Raw genomic sequence first — 14432 nt, forward strand, 5'->3', positions numbered from 1 at the left:
CCTTTTGTACACCGATCTGAGAGCGCTTGGTTTTGTTCGCATCAAGGGCTTTTTAGCTTTCCTAGACCGAATTCTTCCCCCACCTCCTGCCCTTTTCTTTGAAAATCTCACTCTGAGGCTTTTCATTTCTATTGTACATTGAAATATCAGTCTATCCTATTGCCCTCATTTCTCTCCTTTTATTCTTTCTCCATTTTCACTGAGAGCATCACTCCACCCCCTCCGTGTAGTGATGTGTGTGTGTGTTTGTGTGTGGGGCTTTCACACCTTCTCAGCCCTCTCTGCTCTGCAGTGGAGGTGGAGGAGCCGAAAGTGTCCCTCTCAGACAACTGGGGCTTTGGAGAAAGTGGCTGAAAGTCGGAAATGGAAATGCAATCCCGGCATCAAAGTCTCTCGGTGCGCGGCTTCGGGTTCTTTCCATCCGCGAGTTCTAGGGGATTATGCCAGGGCCAGAACCAGGGCTCCCCACGCCTTGCCCGCACGCTTCCGCCTGCTTTCTAGTTTATTTATTAAGGGGGGGGGAAATCCAGTTTCTCCCCCACCCTTAGCCCCAACCCCAATCCAGTCACAGCGATCGTTTTTTTGGGTAAGGATCAGTCTCCCCCATAGCCAATCTAAACCTAAACCTAGAGGGAGGCGCCCAGGAACAGTCCTAGTCTCTCCAGACCCCTTTGCGTCGGCCAAATTCAGCCTCCCCCTCCTCCCTCTCCCTCCCCTCCCTCCGGCCTGCCAGGGGGGGCGTTGCCCTGTCCCTTTAAATCTCCCAGCTCCCTCCTCTTCGCCCCTCCTGAGAGCCAATCATCAGAGACCCGTTTCCTCTTGCCCCGCCCCACCGCAAGGGGTGGGAACCCCAGGAGACCGGGCCCCAGAATCACGTGCGTTGGCCGCGTCACGTGGGCGCGGGAGGGGTGCTGAGGGGAGCCCGGCTGGAGACGGCGAATTTCTTAATGAAGTGTCCCCGCATGCGTAGAGGGTTTTAGGGAGGGAGGTGGAAGCACTAGGAGGAGGAGGGGAGGGGAGAAAAGGGAAGGGAGGAGGGATGGGGGAGGGGAAAAGGGAGCGAGGTGTCTCCCTAGCTCGCTGCCTCTGGCAAGTGGAGTTTTTAAAAAGCTCGAGCAGATCATGTCATGACGACTTCGCTGCTCTTGCATCCGCGCTGGCCGGAGAGCCTTATGTACGTCTATGAGGACAGCGCGGCGGAGAGTGGCAGCGGAGGCGGCGGCGGGGGAGGCGGCGGCGGCGGCGCGGGCGGCGCGGGGGGCGGCTGCAGCGGAGCGAGCCCCGGCAAAGCCCCCAGCATGGACGGGCTGGGCAGCAGCTGCCCGACCAGCCACTGCCGCGACCTGCTTCCACACCCCGTGCTGGGCCGCCCGCCGGCTCCCCTGGGCGCCCCACAGGGCGCAGTCTACACGGACATCCCGGCCCCGGAGGCGGCGCGCCAGTGCGCCCCGCCGCCGGCGCCCCCCACCTCGTCCAGCGCCACCCTGGGCTACGGCTACCCGTTCGGTGGCAGCTACTACGGCTGCCGCCTGTCGCACAACGTGAACCTGCAGCAAAAGCCTTGCGCCTACCACCCGGGCGATAAATACCCGGAGCCGTCGGGCGCCCTGCCCGGTGACGACCTGTCCTCCAGGGCCAAGGAGTTCGCCTTCTACCCCAGCTTCGCCAGCTCCTACCAGGCGATGCCCGGCTACCTGGACGTGTCGGTGGTGCCTGGGATCAGCGGGCACCCGGAGCCGCGTCACGACGCGCTCATCCCCGTCGAAGGCTACCAGCATTGGGCTCTCTCCAACGGCTGGGACAGTCAGGTGTATTGCTCCAAGGAGCAGTCGCAGTCCGCCCACCTCTGGAAGTCTCCCTTTCCAGGTAAGGAAGGGGCCCGAGCGCCGCCGCCGCCGCAGCAGCAGCAGCAGCAGCCAGGGACCCCTCCCCGCCCCGCCTGCCCCGGGGCTCCGCGCCTCAGCCACCCCCGCCGTCTGGCCCCGGCGCGCCGGCTCTGCTGGGCTGCCGATGGAGCCGGCCGGGCGAGCTGCGCTGAGGAATGCGCCGGGGAAGAAATCTGCTCCGACACGTTCCCCGGAGCTGCCCGGCCGAGAGTGAAGCAATCACAGGCGCCCGAGCGCCGGGCCTTCGGCTCGGCTCGAGTCGGGAGCTCGCCTCCTCCTCCCCCAGCCCGCTCCAGTCTCACGCGCGGCTCTTGGCCCCTCGAAGCCCGCTTCCAGCCAGGAATGGGGGTGGGGTGGGCTTTGGGTGCTTTGGAATCCGAAACCACCAGGACAAAACCCTCAACCCACCGGATAATTGAGGAAAAAAATAAGACCTATCTTGCCTGAATTTTCAAGATCATTCAAGCATAGATAAGTTTTTGTGTTTGTTTTTGTTTTTCGAATAGGGGTCTAATTTGCCGGGTCCAAAGAAATGCAGAATATTTTCTTTTCTTGATTTATTTTAAGAATTCGGCCACGAATTTCCTGATCGTTAAAGGAGAACTAAAAATCTCTGGAGATTTTTTTAGTGGTGAGAAGGGAGTTTGCATCCCTCTCCTGGGATATAAAATTGTCTTTCCCTCTCTGGTATCCTGAGCTCAAATCCTGTGGGTGTTCCCACTGCCAACTCCCCCAGATGTCGGGGAGAAAGAGAGTTTTCTATGCCTCAAACACAGGAAAAGGGGAATGAGGATGAGAAGTGAGGGACTGAAGACCTGTTCTGGATACATCTGGGATCCAGGCCCAGGCTAGGGACCCCTAAGTCTTTGCCTGTGTATTGGGGGGCAGAATTCACCGATGTCCTTTTCCAGCTGAGGCTATTTCTGAACCAGAGGGGATCCTGAAATCCCCATCATTCCCCAGGGGAGAAAGATCAGTCCCAGGTTTGTCAAAATCACATCAGGAGCTTTGAATTCAGCACAGCGCTGAGAAATTATGAATCCAAAGCCTGAGTCTGCTCTGGCTGTAAGCAGAGCTTGGTGGGAGAGGGCTGACTGGCTCCATTCTAATGCCTACAGGAATGGGGGGGCATGGAAGCCACAGATGTCTCCCCATACTATCCAGAGGGCCCCCCAGCTCTACATGTGAGCCCAGGGACATTCTCACTGGGAATTAGAGATCTGAAGACCTCCTAAGGGTGGGCCTGAAATTCCTCTGCATCTGGGATTGGGGCAAGGGCAGATGGTGAAAAAAATCACTGAATGATATTAGAAAGTGTAGAAGATAACATTCTTGCACTATGAGATTACTTAGTATAACACAACTGAATGTCCGGGTGGGACCCACACTAGGCACCCCATTTCTGGCTGCCAGAAGATTCCAGGATGATAGAATTATAGTACATGGTATCATGTATTACCTGTTCTGAATTGGCAATAATATTTTTATATAATAATTTCTGTTATCAACTACCTAATATGAAACACGTGATAATACATTTCTAGCAGATAGACAATTCACATGTAAGTATACAGTAATGTACTATAGACAGATGGCCCTTTAATTCACCATCTCACCCAAACTGAAAATTCCTTAGGAGACAGGGGTCCAGCAGGAATTCCTGGAACAGGGGGAGCTGGTAGGCCATGCTTAGGGGTGGAAAGGAAGGGGAGCAGATGCCCACCTCACCCACTGTGGGCAGAGACATAGGTCTAGAGCAATGGGCAATGGGTTTAGTGTGGAGAGGTAAAGAGAAGGAGCTGCTTTGGCATCCCTGTGAATGCATGTAGAGTGAAGTGGCAGTGAAGGATTGGAGAAAAGCTCAGAAATATCTGAGCAAAATGAATATCTTAAATATTCCCAGGGGAAAAAAAACCCTACTAAAAATAAACACTTTTTGATCATAGCCTCCTAGAGAAAAATATCTTTGAAATAAAAAAAAATACAGCCCAGTTGAGGTTTAATACACTTGCAAATTACAGCATGGAAATGGATATAAAACCCATTATGTCTCAGCAGCGATATGCTCACACAATCCCCGTGTGGAAACAGAATCAGGCTGGTATATCTCAGTGAGTGCAGATGTCCAGGCAAAAAGCAGATGAAAAAGAAATTATCTTCAGACACCCTGCATCTTTCTACCCACACAGAGATCTTTTAGAAGTAGTGAGATTTCCAGATAACTCTGTCTATGCACTTGTGGTTTGTTCGGCAGCATCTGGGCATAAACACTACTGTCTCTCTTTAGCGCCTCTGGCTCTGAGAAACCTCACTATGGCAGTCTGGGCTGGTGTGGGATATGGAGGCAATTGTTTAGAAAGATCCAGATAATTAGGGCCAAGATGTGTTGTGGCTTCTTCCCCCAATTATACAGACCCTTGTTTCATTGCTCCTTTTTTTTTCCTTCCTATGATGAGTGTAGGCACTTTTTTCTTTTCCTTTTCCTTTTTTTTTTTTTTTTTTTTTTACAGAGAGACAAAAATTCTAAGAGAGAATCAGTAGAAATTCTAAGAATCAGAGCATGGGGGTGGGGGGTGGGCAGGGAGAGACAGAGTCAGGTTTAGGGGAGAGCAATAGAATGAAATAGTGGGTTCTTTGGGCCATATTGGAAGTCCCTACTGACAAGCCTTTGGATTATGGTTGAGAAGAGCAGCTAGGATTTCTAGGTGGACAAAGTCCTCTTCAGAACGCAGAGCCCTGTTGTAGGAGTGGGTGGTCAGTAGCAAGTGGGGAGTGGGAACCTGTGCACAGGACCCCAAGAGAAGGCTACAGCTGATCATTGATCTGATTTTTCTTCACTTCTCAAAGGTGTCTATTAGGTCCCCAGGTATGAAGTGGTTTGTGTGTGTATGTGCTCTGGAGGAATGTTAGGGAAGGCTTGATTGTAAAATTAATAATTCTTCCTGAGCACTTTATTTCCTACTGGCATTTGACTGTGACTGTGACTGTGACCAAGTCCCCTACTTACTTTAGGCAGTATAGACACAACTCGAGGTCTGAGCTTCCAGATGTTTCTGTATCTGTAGATCCCAATTCCTTTTCAGGCAAGACAGCAGACAATGAAAGGGGGCTTCTTTGAGAAGGCAAGACTAAAGGTATTTTCCCAAGGGGCCAAAACAACCAACATTTTGGTCAGATCCATTAAAAACTTTGGCAAGTCAATCCTTGGCATCCTAAAGAGGAAAAATAGCCAGTTTAGACCAGGTATCTCCTTTTTAAAACCAAATTTTAAGGACTGTGTTGATTAAACCTCTTCGGAAATTTAGAGTTGGTGTTTAGAGGATCCAAAATTGGGTAGGTAACTGTGAGCATTTCCAGAAAGTGAAATAAAAAGTCAGGGACAATTAGCTGGTTAATTCAGGAACCAAAACCCACTTTATCTCATTTTGCTCTCCAAGGAAAAGGAGGTATTTTGTACCAGATAGCCTATTTCCATTTTAGAACTTACTGTCTCATTATGCTGTCAGAAAAATCTTGGTTTAAAATCTGGCTCTGCCACTTAAATTATTTTACCCACTCTGAGCCTCAGATTCCTCATCTTGTAAATTGGGTTTAATAAAATAAAGCTGAAAAAATGTTCTGAGGATTTAAATTTAAAAAACAAAACAAAGCAAAACCCCAAATACCCCCTGGTATCACTACTTACCCTCTTTGTTTTACTCTTGTCCCGGAATCACCAATCTCCGGAACCATAGCTGTGTCTGTAAGAGCAAAACAAAGTTGAGAACTGAGAGATTTTTAAAAAATTATCTTGTACAAAAAATTCTTTTTACCCTAAAGGATCTTCTCTGTTCAAGTGAAGCTGTTTTGTTTTTCAGATTTAAAAAAAAAAAAAAAAAAAAAAAACCTTGGCCTGTTCCTACACAGGCAGAGAAAAGTGACAAGTCCAACAATTTTCCTGAGAAATTGTCATCATGAAGACAGCCAGACCAGGCCATTGGAACCCCCTCTTTCACATATTCTTCCTGAGCACTTTATTTCCTACTGGCATTTGACTGTGACCTCTTCTCTTTCCGGCCTGTATAGACAAGTATTCCTGGGTGAGAGCAGACCCAATGGGAATGGTGTAGGGAAGGTGTTTTATGAGGGTGGGGTGAGAACAAGCATTTCAGGAAGAGCTTTATGTCTGCGTTCTGGACTGCCTCTATACTTCCAAAGGGCAGTAAGAATGAAGGAGGAACCCCAAATATTCTGTCCTCATCATTAGCTTCTGCCTGAAGAAGTCTAACAATTACATTTTTAAAAATTGAGGGGTGAATTATTCAGATGATCTCCCTAATACCCCACTTTCCCCTTGAAAGTGTTGCAATGATCTTTTTATTAACAGAGGTGAGGGTGGAATGGAAGGGGGGGATATAAGTGACATATATTGTTCTTAGTTCCTGTGAAATTCACAGACTTAAAGAAATTTACCTAGTAGTGGTTGGAATAACAAGGTAATTAGGGTGGCTAGGGTTCCTATATGCGATGGAGACAGTTTCTCTCAGCTTTGGAGGAATGGAGAGGAGAAGGGGCTGGAGCAGAATTTGCTCTCTTTTGGTGAGAGGACACTTGGTGGGGGGGGGCAAGGAGAGACACTGAATTCGTTTTGTAGAAGACTTAACGTCAACAGCTGGTTTTAACCCAAGAAGGGCTCTCCTAGTGCCTCCTTTGGTGCGCAGACCCTGAGGCATGGACTCTACCTTCAGGGGCCTGATTCCCTACATCTCCCATCCAGGACCTCTCAACTTGGATGCTGTTAAGTGGCTCACAACATTGGACATCTAGAGCCATTGGCTCCCCAGCAGGCTGGCTTCACCTGGACACTTTTCTTCTCTATCTGTTGGTACAGGTCTCAGATTCCTAGGGCAGAGGCAGTGACCAAAGGCATGAGGCCCCACTTGATGGTTGGTTCCCACTGAATCTCTCTCCCTTCCTGCCATGCCCTCCCTCAAACAGACCACAGAATGCCTTCCCCTGATAATGGGGCACAGTTTATGCTAATGGATGCCCAAGTGATCTAACTGCAGGAAGGAGGAAATTTCCTGAATACTCGCAATCCTCTAGGCCCTCAGACCAGGGTGAAATTTGTAGGGACCCTTTTAAGGGTACAGGATTTTAATAACGAATGCTGTGCAGAGCTATATTGGAGCCTGAGGCAATAGGAAAAATCAGTACTACTGGTCCCATGTTTATTTTAAAATTTGTTATTTTGTTTATCATGGGGTTTTTTTTTTGCATTCATTTCGATTTTTTAAACATTGCATTAAAAGATTACTTATCTCAATTTCCAAGTTTTTGGTTCCCCCCTCTAAAAGTTTTCACCAGAGGCAACACATCAGTGGCCTCACCTTAGTCGTGGCCTTGCTAATAGCAGGCGCAAAGAATTAGGGGGCAGTTCGTCTGTCCCCTTCGAGTCCCTGCCGGCACCTTGAGCCTACTCAGTGGTGCAGCCTGGGGCTCACAGCCCGGTTGGTCCAGGGTCCAGGCACGCGACTCACTTCCTGCCGCCCGGCTTCTTTCTCCCCCCAGACGTGGTTCCCCTACAGCCCGAGGTGAGCAGCTACCGGCGTGGGCGCAAGAAACGCGTGCCCTATACCAAGGTGCAGCTGAAGGAGCTAGAGAAGGAGTACGCTGCCAGCAAGTTCATCACCAAAGAGAAGCGCCGGCGCATCTCTGCCACCACGAACCTCTCCGAGCGCCAGGTCACCATCTGGTTCCAGAACCGACGAGTCAAAGAGAAGAAGGTGGTCAGCAAATCAAAAGCGCCTCATCTCCACTCCACCTGACCGCCCATCTGGCCACCTGCCCCGTCTATTTATGTCGCCGCTTTGTACCATTACCGAACCCAACGAAGGACGCTTCGCCTGGTGCAGACGAATATTTAATGTTAACAAGAAAGAGTGACTGCGCCCCAGGAGGCAGAGAGGATCAGAGGGTGCGCTCTGCAGCCCCCTACTCCCCACCCCATCCCCAACTCCCACCCCTGTGCAGATGGGACCTACCAGGCCTCAGCAGCTTTGGAGGTGGGTCTGGGTGGGCTGTGGGAGGAAGGCCGATGGCCTCCACTCCCTTTTGCCCTCATCCTTCGCCTTGTTAGAAAGCTGAGAGGCAGGGGGCGAAGAGCCCGATCATTCCAACCAAAGCAGGGTTAGGGAGCCCCAAATGACCCCATTCTTGCCTCATCCTTTGCCCAGGCAGGTTGATGACCCTCCTGAGGGTGGGGCCTCGGTGCAGGACCTGGCGAGCTCACACTGTCCTTCCAGTCCCTCCTCCTGTTCCCTGTCCCTCCCGCACTCCTTAGTTAGGCAAGATTTCCCAAGTAAGGTTTTCTGTGCATATTTTAAAAGTCGCATTAATATTAATGATAATTGTTAGGGATCTGGCATCGTGATTGGAGCACAGACAGTGCATAGGTTTTCTTTCTTTCCTGTTTCAACAAAAGCTGGAATTGGTGGAGGAGCTGCCTACCCCCACCTCAACCAGGAAACTGAATTTCTCCGGAGCCGACGTGGCCTCTGCTGCCTCCTCTGTTCTGCTCTCTCAGTCAACATGCAGAAATCCAAGGAGGATGGAAACTCCAACCACACTGCTAAATACGTGTCTCTCTCTCTCTCTCCCTCTCTCTCTTTCTCTCCCTCCCTCCCTCCCTCTCTCTACTGGGGATCAGGCCAGGCACGGAAGCAGAACATTTTTCTAAGGAAAGGACAAACTTCTCTTCCAAGGAGAGTGGGTCCCCCAGCAGAGCCCCTCTCCAGTTGCTTCTCCATGGAGGCAATCACTGAGGAGAGCGCCTCACACTTTCACTTTTACTGATTGTCCAGAGGGAAGCAGTTTTCTTCCAGGAGGCCAAAATAACCAGCCCCCAATTAACCAGCTAATGTAGATGCTGCGTAACATATCCCTCCTCAGAGGCCAGCTTGCTGCTGAGGGGGGAGGTCCCTCACCTTCTCCCTTCCCACTAGTGCATTACAAAACAGTGTTCTTTTGAAATGTTCATCAGAAATAGGCTTTTTTAAAATGTTGTGTATCTGTATATAGTGTTGTGATGTCTGAATGACAATGTACTGAATGCAAAAAGAAAAAAACCCACAAACCTGTTTTTAAAATAAAATCTTTTTTTTTTTGCCTTGATTTTATTACTCAGATTTCTTCTGCAGACCCTTCTGTCCACTGGCTCATCAGGGCCATCTTTGCTGCCCTGACTCAGCCAGAATGGGCAAGGGGAAGAGTGTAGACATCACCCCCAGCTGGGTAAATTTCAAACTCATATTCTGTTCCACTCAAGTTTTTAAAGTGAGTTATTTGGGTTGTTGATGTGATCTAGATAGGAGAAAACACCTTCAGAGGAGTGTATGTTGGGGAGAGAAGGATGTAATCAGCGACTGGGAAGGCCTGGAAGCAGGTGAGTGAGAAAAGTACGTTGCCTGTCAACTTCAGTTATGATGGTTGGGGCTCAGATCCGGATTTAGGAGCTGAGAAGGCGGCACCCGGCCCAATCCAGAGCTGGATGCTGTGGTGGTAGTGGCTGTGGTAGAAGCGGTGGGGGCCGTGGTGGTGAACTAATTTTGGGCTTCTGGGGCCCTACTGCCCCCAGAGGGTCTGCAATCCCTCCAGCCAGTGCAGGGCTGGGGCTGGGAAGGGGTCTGCACAGGCTGTCCTGCTGGGGGGCAGACGCAAGCTCAGCACTCCTAGGCTGCTCTCTTTTCTTCCCCATCAATTTATGCAGGGATATCAGGCCGCTAGGACCCCTTCCTCCCCCCCAGTTCCTAAGCCAACCCCACCTTTATTTTCCAGCATTCCTGGGGACCACAGACTTCTAGGCTGTCAGGAGCCATGTAGACTCTGCCATTAATTTGTTTCCCCTGTCGCATCCGTCGAGCCTATCTCCCTATCTGGCAGAGTTAATGAGATCGTTAAGTTGTCAGGTTAAGAGACTTTTAAAAAGCAATATAGCCTAAAACAATGTTATCTCAGATTAAATCTTTACTGCAGCAATTTTTATTTATATATAATATTTTTCCTCTCCTGAGACACAATGACTGGAGGCATTTGGGTTGGAAATCAGAGCTCTCCGACCTCCCTTTGCCCGATGGTTGAATTTCTTACAATTTTACTTAAATAAACGTTTCTGGGGGTGAAACACGCATGTGCGTGCGCACACACACACACACACACACACACACACACACCATGGAGTCTGAGAAAGAGACAAAGAGCCTGAAGAATTCATCCTCCGTAGAGGCTCTGCTAGTGATGTGCCTGCCAGTTCCGGTCTACTCCATTTCAACTCTGGGTCAGCTATCAAAGAATCACATGCTGGGAAGTGGGGCTCAGGGGGGCATAGGTGAAGCTCCCAGGAATAAGGTTCATTCTTAATTCCATCTTCCCTTGTCTTACCACCTGCCACTTTAACCTTTTCCCAAAACCCTTAGTCTCTCCTAGGATGGAAAGAGTTGAAAGTTAAATGTGTGTGTCAGAAAAAGGAACTGAGCAGACAAGAAGCCTGGGGCTCTCTTGATATGGGCCCCCATCCCTCTTGACTTGCGGGTACATTGGCTTTGTCCCATGAGAGCTGTCAATACAGTGGAAGTTGGAGACTGTAGGGAAAGAGAAGTCTAGAGTTCTCCAAGGGATCTCTCTACTTCTGCACACAAACTCACAGAGAGTCTAATGAGGGAGTCTTCCTACACAGAGGGTCCCTCCCTAAGGCCCCAGAAGGGGGCGACGGAAAAAAGGAGAAAGCTCATGCAGGCTCATTGGGGTTGCACTGGGACACTGAAAACCCAGGCAAAGACAGCAGTCCCTCTGAGTCCCTGGGAGCCCCGGTGTGCCAGGGGTGTTTGGGACCGTCTCTGACACTGGATTAAATATGCCTGAATGGGTTTTGGAGGATTATCATGTCTGGATCAATTTTGGAGATGCCTCTCCCATAAGAGTAAGCAAGCGTGAGAATGGAAACTCCTGTGTGAGACAGGTACTGTGTTGAGTGTGTATTCTGGGGAGGCAAAGATGGGAACGATGCAATATTCTCTTCCTGATTGTGTGGGTCCTTTACCTTTCCTTCCTCCAAGAGCGGGCATTCTCTTTGGGGACTCTGGGACATTACTGTGAAGGTGTGTGTGTGCATGTGCACACCTGTGTGTGTGTGTGTGTGTGGAGAGAGAGAGCTTTTGACCAGTGGAGATTTTCCCGTGTGTGTGCAAACATATAAGTAGGAATGTTGTCATCACAGGGTGTAGAGCGTGTTTACTTTTCTTCACTCAAATCTGTTAAGGAGCCTTTCTTTCCAAGGCCAATCTCCTAGTGCTGATGCAAGAGTGAGGCTCCACTCTATATGAGGGTGCAGGGGGATAGGAGACGTGTGAAGGGCTGAGAGCACAGAGGCTGCCCCTGGAAACAGACAGTCTTTCTCCTCTGGGACTGGGGCTCCTATGATCCTTCTCATAATCCAGTGTCACTCCCCACCCCCCATGCCTCCCCCACCCCACTCCTCAGGCCAGGACTGAGGGACCTGGCTGCGCTGGAGCCTCACAGGACTCTCCATCTAGAGGTCACTCTACCAAGCTGCCAGGGAAGGCTCAGATCCTTTCCTGGGCTTGGGGGGGAAAAACCTTCCCCACCCACATCTTAGTCCCCAGACCTAGGGCCAGCAGAATGGGCCTTTCAGCCTGTAGTCCCACAGCTAAGAACCCACCTGAGGGAGCAAGGCCAGCGGTTCTCGTGGAGATCCCTCCACGACTGTGTCCAGACCATCTGCTCCTGAGGCTGATCCACAGGCAGCTGCATCAGCAGGCCAGTGTGGGTGTTGAGGCAGGGGCTGTCCCCTGGGACATTCTCCATCTCTGGGAGGATTGGAACTCAGAACCCTGCGGCAGGTCCCCCAAATCAAAAACGAGTTCCCCACCCTAGGATCCACCTGTGCCCCCACTTGGATGATGTCGGAAGCCCACCCCTCAAAAAACTCCAAGTGCTGGTTCAGGCAGATGTGTATCCAGACCTGCGCTGGTGGAAGACTGAGGGGCCCTGGGGAGCGAGGGGCTTCTGGGAGGAGGAGGGGGCCAGAGCCTTTTCGCAACCAACCAGGCTCTTCCTCTTTTAGCCTTGACCGTGACTAGGTCTTTCTGACCTTGACATCACAGGGAGCACAGGAAAGGGGGGCAGGGTGGAAAAGGCCTTGATCTTCCGGTGGCCAGAGAAGGGGAGGGCCGCTCGCCCCCTTGACGCGCCATCCCCCTTCCCGCCAGAGCCCGCCGCCTCTGTTTACACACAGAGGAGGTGTGGTCTCCAGTCTAGACAGGGGCGCTAATAACGCCCATAAAAGGCGGCCTCTCCAGAGATGTTCTGCAACTCGGCTCCCGCGCGCCTACCGCTGGCCGCTCCCTCCGCCTCCTCCGCCCCGCCCTCCTCGGATACCAAGGCTGGGCCTGCGGCGGCCCTGGGGAGGGGTCAAGCACAAGGTTTCTAGAGGCTGAGAAACCCCGCCCCGCACCCTTCTGAACCTCTTCTGTCTCCAAAGGTAAGTAGACCCCCGCTCTTCCAGCCCAGCCTCGAGGTTAGCAGCACATCCTCCCACCCCCACCCGCCAGGCCGATGGCCCCCACCTCAGTCCACCCGCGCCCTCTCCCCGCCCTGGGACTGGGGGTTTGGATTTGGGAAGCTGTGGAGGCTGGGCAGAGTAGACCCCAAACAGATCTCAGCCTCTCCCCAGTGCTAGGCCTGGCCACAGGCCATGGTCACAGCGAGCCGCTGGCTGTGGGGCAGAGGGCACTCGGGCAGTCCTCACCCCATACCGAGCTTCGAGGTCGCGGAGACCAGGCCCCGGGCTCCCGGATCCAGCGCAGGCGGCTGCGGGTGTGGCGTTTGATGAGAGTGGGGTTTTTTTCGTTGTTGTTGTTGTTGTTGTTGTTGTTTTTACTCGGTCCCCACACCTTTCCTGACACTCAGTAATTCACTAGGCGGAGGAGATCCTCTGCTGGCGGAGGGGGAAAATGTCAGAGCCGCGAAACTTTTAACTATTGGTGCGCTGAAAGGACAGAGAAAATGGGGAAGAGGGCTCATTTAGGGATGCTCAGGTGAAAGATGGAGAGATGGTCTCTCAGATGTTCCCGCCTGGGACCCCCCCCTCCACCCCTTCCCATTTCCGGAGTGGCAATCAGGCTGGGGTCTTGTGGAGGGAGGGGGCCCAGAGATGCCGCAGAAGGTTGGAGGAGGTAAGGACGCTGCTGACCCCAGGCCGCTGGTGTGAGCCTGAAAGCCTGACTGGGCCCCTCACCCCAGGTTCCTTTAACGCATCCCCCCCCACTCCAGGCTGCAGATGCCTAGAAAGCAGCACCTGGAGAAGGGGTCTCCCACCTTTCCTCTTAAATCCTGGACACCCGGAGGGGTGGCTGGGAGCCCGGTGGGCTCCAACCCCTTGAGGAGTTAGTGAAGGAAAGAAAAAGGAGACGGAGCCCCCCTACCTCCACCCCTCAGCCTTGTCTGAACCCAACAAAGAGGCTGTACCAAACCTGAGCTGCCTCAAAAGAACGAAATATAGAGGTCTGAAGGGTCGGGCGGGGGCCCAGACCTTCTTCATCTGCCGCCCTTTATCTCCCCTCTCCACGTCCGCTCAGTTCCTACTCATCCCATCCGCGGCCCAGGCCCTGCCTCATTTGCATACGCGGCAGAACCGCTTTCTGCAAACTAGGCAGTGACCTTGAACTGGGCCGCCGAGGCCTCAGGACTGACCGTGGAGAAGGCAGCACCGCGCGGAACAATTCTGACTTCGGGTCCGCGGGGGAACTAGCTTCCGGCGGCTCGCAGCCCCTCCGCGGTGGCCTGAGCCTCCCGCAGCCGCTTTGCCCCTGACACCGGAGCCGGCACGGATGTTATAATTAACTCCTGCCGCCCGGCTCGGCGCGGCGGGGACTCGAGGCCCCGCGCGGAGACCGCGAACTTGCGGGAGGAATGGAGGCACCGACAGAAGGCGCGGGAGAGGCGGCGGGGCAGCCAGCTGGTGGGTGCGCGGGAGCGAGGGCTGCCTCGGGTCTTCAAGGAAAGCCTTGGGCCACACACTAGCCTTCAGTTTTAATTAACCCCTGAGTTAATGAGCGGGGCATGGTTGAGCCAGGCCAGCTGCAGCAGGAGCCGGCTCAGGAGCCAGCAGGCGGGCCGCCTCTTCCAATCTTGGGGCTTGATGAATGTGCGGGAGAGCCGACGCACAGAGCCCTCAGCAGTTCCAGAGCCTGGGTCTGGCCAATTACAGTTTTGCGTGTGGGCTGCGAAGTGCGGGTGGATAAAACTCGGCTAGCCGCGGCTGCCCAGCGCTTTGGGTTGCGAGTCCCCCCCACCCCCCCGCCCCGTCCCCTCCCGTAGGCCCAGCTGGTTCTTCGCAGGCGGCTCCCGCCGTTGCTGGATTTAAATTTGAAGCTTCGCACCCGAGCCTCCCGCCGGCCCCGGGGACCCAGGCTGGGCGCGGCGCTCTGGGGCGCGTTTGTGGGAGCCAGGGTTAAGGAAGGGGCTGAGCGGCGAGAGTGGTAAGGTGTG

The 14432-nt window shown here is 52.7% G+C and overlaps 1 protein-coding gene across 1 annotated transcript; it reads left to right on the forward strand.

The window, feature by feature from the left end:
* The first annotated feature begins 1127 nt into the window (after nucleotides 1-1127).
* HOXC13 (homeobox C13) lies at nucleotides 1128-7693 on the forward strand. Its single transcript, XM_028125738.1, has 2 exons — nucleotides 1128-1866; nucleotides 7437-7693. Exons 1-2 carry the CDS (start codon nucleotides 1128-1130, stop codon nucleotides 7691-7693), a joined length of 996 nt encoding a protein of 331 aa, XP_027981539.1.
* Nucleotides 7694-14432: the final 6739 nt, after the last annotated feature.

The sequence above is a fragment of the Eumetopias jubatus genome, unplaced genomic scaffold (assembly GCF_037043125.1).
Source record: "Eumetopias jubatus isolate StellerSeaLion01/CBP00866 unplaced genomic scaffold, mEumJub1_p1.0 scaffold_8, whole genome shotgun sequence".
Taxonomy (NCBI): Eukaryota; Metazoa; Chordata; class Mammalia; order Carnivora; family Otariidae; genus Eumetopias; species Eumetopias jubatus.

Coding starts and splice junctions, on each gene's coding strand:
- HOXC13 (XM_028125738.1), top strand. CDS start 1,128: ATGACGACTTCGCTGCTCTTGCATCCGCGCTGGCCGGAGAGCCTTATG. Junction 1,867..7,436: donor CTGGAAGTCTCCCTTTCCAG/GTAAGGAAGGGG, acceptor TTCTCCCCCCAG/ACGTGGTTCCCCTACAGCCC.